This window comes from Bactrocera neohumeralis, chromosome 3 (assembly GCF_024586455.1).
Source record: "Bactrocera neohumeralis isolate Rockhampton chromosome 3, APGP_CSIRO_Bneo_wtdbg2-racon-allhic-juicebox.fasta_v2, whole genome shotgun sequence".
In the NCBI taxonomy this organism is placed as follows: domain Eukaryota; kingdom Metazoa; phylum Arthropoda; class Insecta; order Diptera; family Tephritidae; genus Bactrocera; species Bactrocera neohumeralis.
Window position 1 is genome coordinate 21,772,869 of NC_065920.1, and position 1,852 is coordinate 21,774,720.

At 37.8% G+C, this 1,852-nt stretch overlaps 1 protein-coding gene across 1 annotated transcript; it reads right to left on the reverse strand.

Moving 5' to 3' along the window:
- Window positions 1-944: 944 nt before the first annotated feature.
- On the reverse strand, window positions 945-1,641 carry LOC126752940 (C-type lectin 37Db-like). The gene is made up of 3 exons (XM_050463988.1): window positions 1,563-1,641; window positions 1,429-1,496; window positions 945-1,370 (listed from the first exon to the last, which is right to left on the reverse strand). The coding sequence occupies exons 1-3, from the start codon at window positions 1,639-1,641 to the stop codon at window positions 945-947; spliced, it is 573 nt and encodes a 190-aa protein (XP_050319945.1).
- Window positions 1,642-1,852: the final 211 nt, after the last annotated feature.

The following is a 1,852-nucleotide window of genomic DNA, read 5'->3' on the forward strand; positions in this document are numbered from 1 at the left end:
ACTACTTACTGGCTACTTAGATGACTGCGAGCGCGGTCATTTTAGAATACTCGCTCACTTTGATTTCATTGCAAAATACTTGGTTAAGAAGGTCGCCGAGCTTAATCCGGGCTGTCGTTCCCCAGCTCTCATATCTTCGCGAGAAGCATGAGAGGGAAGGAATTGCTGAAGGAGAGGAGGGCTGATTTTTTTTTGGAAAGATTAAAGTTGAGGTTTCGTGATCATTGATCCTGGGCGCAGTCTCATTCAGAGTGGTAACTATCCACTGCGATAGTCGATAAGTGTCAGCAGCCTTAAGCTCGCTGGTGGTGCGCTCAAGTATGGTAAATAGTGTCTAGACTCCTTATCTCTAGCATCGAGTTATTTCGTGATTAGATTGATATGGGTGCCATGGCCAAAGCGGTATTGCAGTAAACAGTAATGCTGATGAGCTTAACGGGAACTTCAGTCCCAATAACTGCGGAATGGGAATGAGCTTTGTTGGCTTCTTGTAGTTCACTACTGAACTATTGGGCCTCAGACCAGTTCAGCAAGCGTTGGTCAACAAGCAGCCACTGTACGTCCTTCTGGCGCAGGCTACATCGTATGAGGTTTAGGGAACTCCTCACTCTCAAGTTCCATCTTTCCGATCCGATTTCATGCGATAAGATTGAGCAGCTGTATCAGCTGTTTGGAATAAAATGAGATAGAATCATTTCACCAATTCCTCTTTGAATGTCTATAGTAATGTCTCATTCCGATAAAGCCTACTATAAAGCTTCACTCGAAAAGCAGAACCTTATATAATACGCAAAAGTTTGATTTTTTTGTATATATATGGGTATGCATTTAAATATTTGAGTATATTCTCCGAAAACTTGAAGTTAAACTGGAAAATAGTTTCGTAGATCGCTAATAACGCTATAAAATATTTAAAACAACTAATATAATAATATTTAAATTAACTAATTTTGACTGTTTGAAACATTTGTATGTTGCATGAATCTTTCAATAATAATTTTCAAATCACATATATCACAACGCTTCTTCGGTTGTCGTAGCTCACAGATGGCATAAAGCTTAGCCCTGCAATTGTTATCATTCATATAGAAAATATTATTAACGGGCCAAAGATGTACACAATCCTCAATTAGACCCTTATTATCTGGTTGACCGCCTGACCATTTAGCATAAGGCATTGGGCGTCCGCCTTTAATTGACATAAATTTACCCTCCTCGGCCAAATCGGTTATACCCAACCAAAACTGTTTACCAATGTGACCATTCGTGGTTAAATAGGAATTCAGTGCATCCATTTCAGCTTCCGATTCAATTACAGCCAAATCACTATCATAGTTGCGACAATAAAGCATCGCACAGAACCAATTCATCTATAATTAAGAGACTTAAATTATATAATTTTAATTGTGAAACTTCTAAATAAATTACCGTAACAGCAGTATATATTAGGTAATATTTACTACCGATCTCTACGAAGGGTTGTGTCTCATTTTGACCTACAATTTAGAAAGAGTTACAATTGCAGAATAGAAAGTTCATATTCTTTCTGCAGAATGACTCACCGCGATTGGAAGTTTTAATAGACTGGGGTAATACGCCCGCAAAACACAAAACTAAAATACAGCATTTTGTCAAACTCATTTTGTCGCTGATTAATTAGTTTATTAACACCGTGGTAGCACAACCGACACCGAAGAACGTTCATGGAACAATGTGATTACAGACTGGAATGCCCAATTTATATACGTGGCTCACAGATGTATCTTGCATAACCCTTACCATTCCTTTTATTAAAATTTTCAGAAGTTAAAGTAGCCCATTTCATTTATTTAAATACGTATGTTTATTTATC

Coding starts and splice junctions, on each gene's coding strand:
- LOC126752940 (XM_050463988.1), bottom strand. CDS start 1,641: ATGAGTTTGACAAAATGCTGTATTTTAGTTTTGTGTTTTGCGGGCGTA. Junction 1,497..1,562: donor TATTAAAACTTCCAATCGCG/GTGAGTCATTCT, acceptor TCTAAATTGTAG/GTCAAAATGAGACACAACCC. Junction 1,371..1,428: donor TAATATATACTGCTGTTACG/GTAATTTATTTA, acceptor TCTTAATTATAG/ATGAATTGGTTCTGTGCGAT.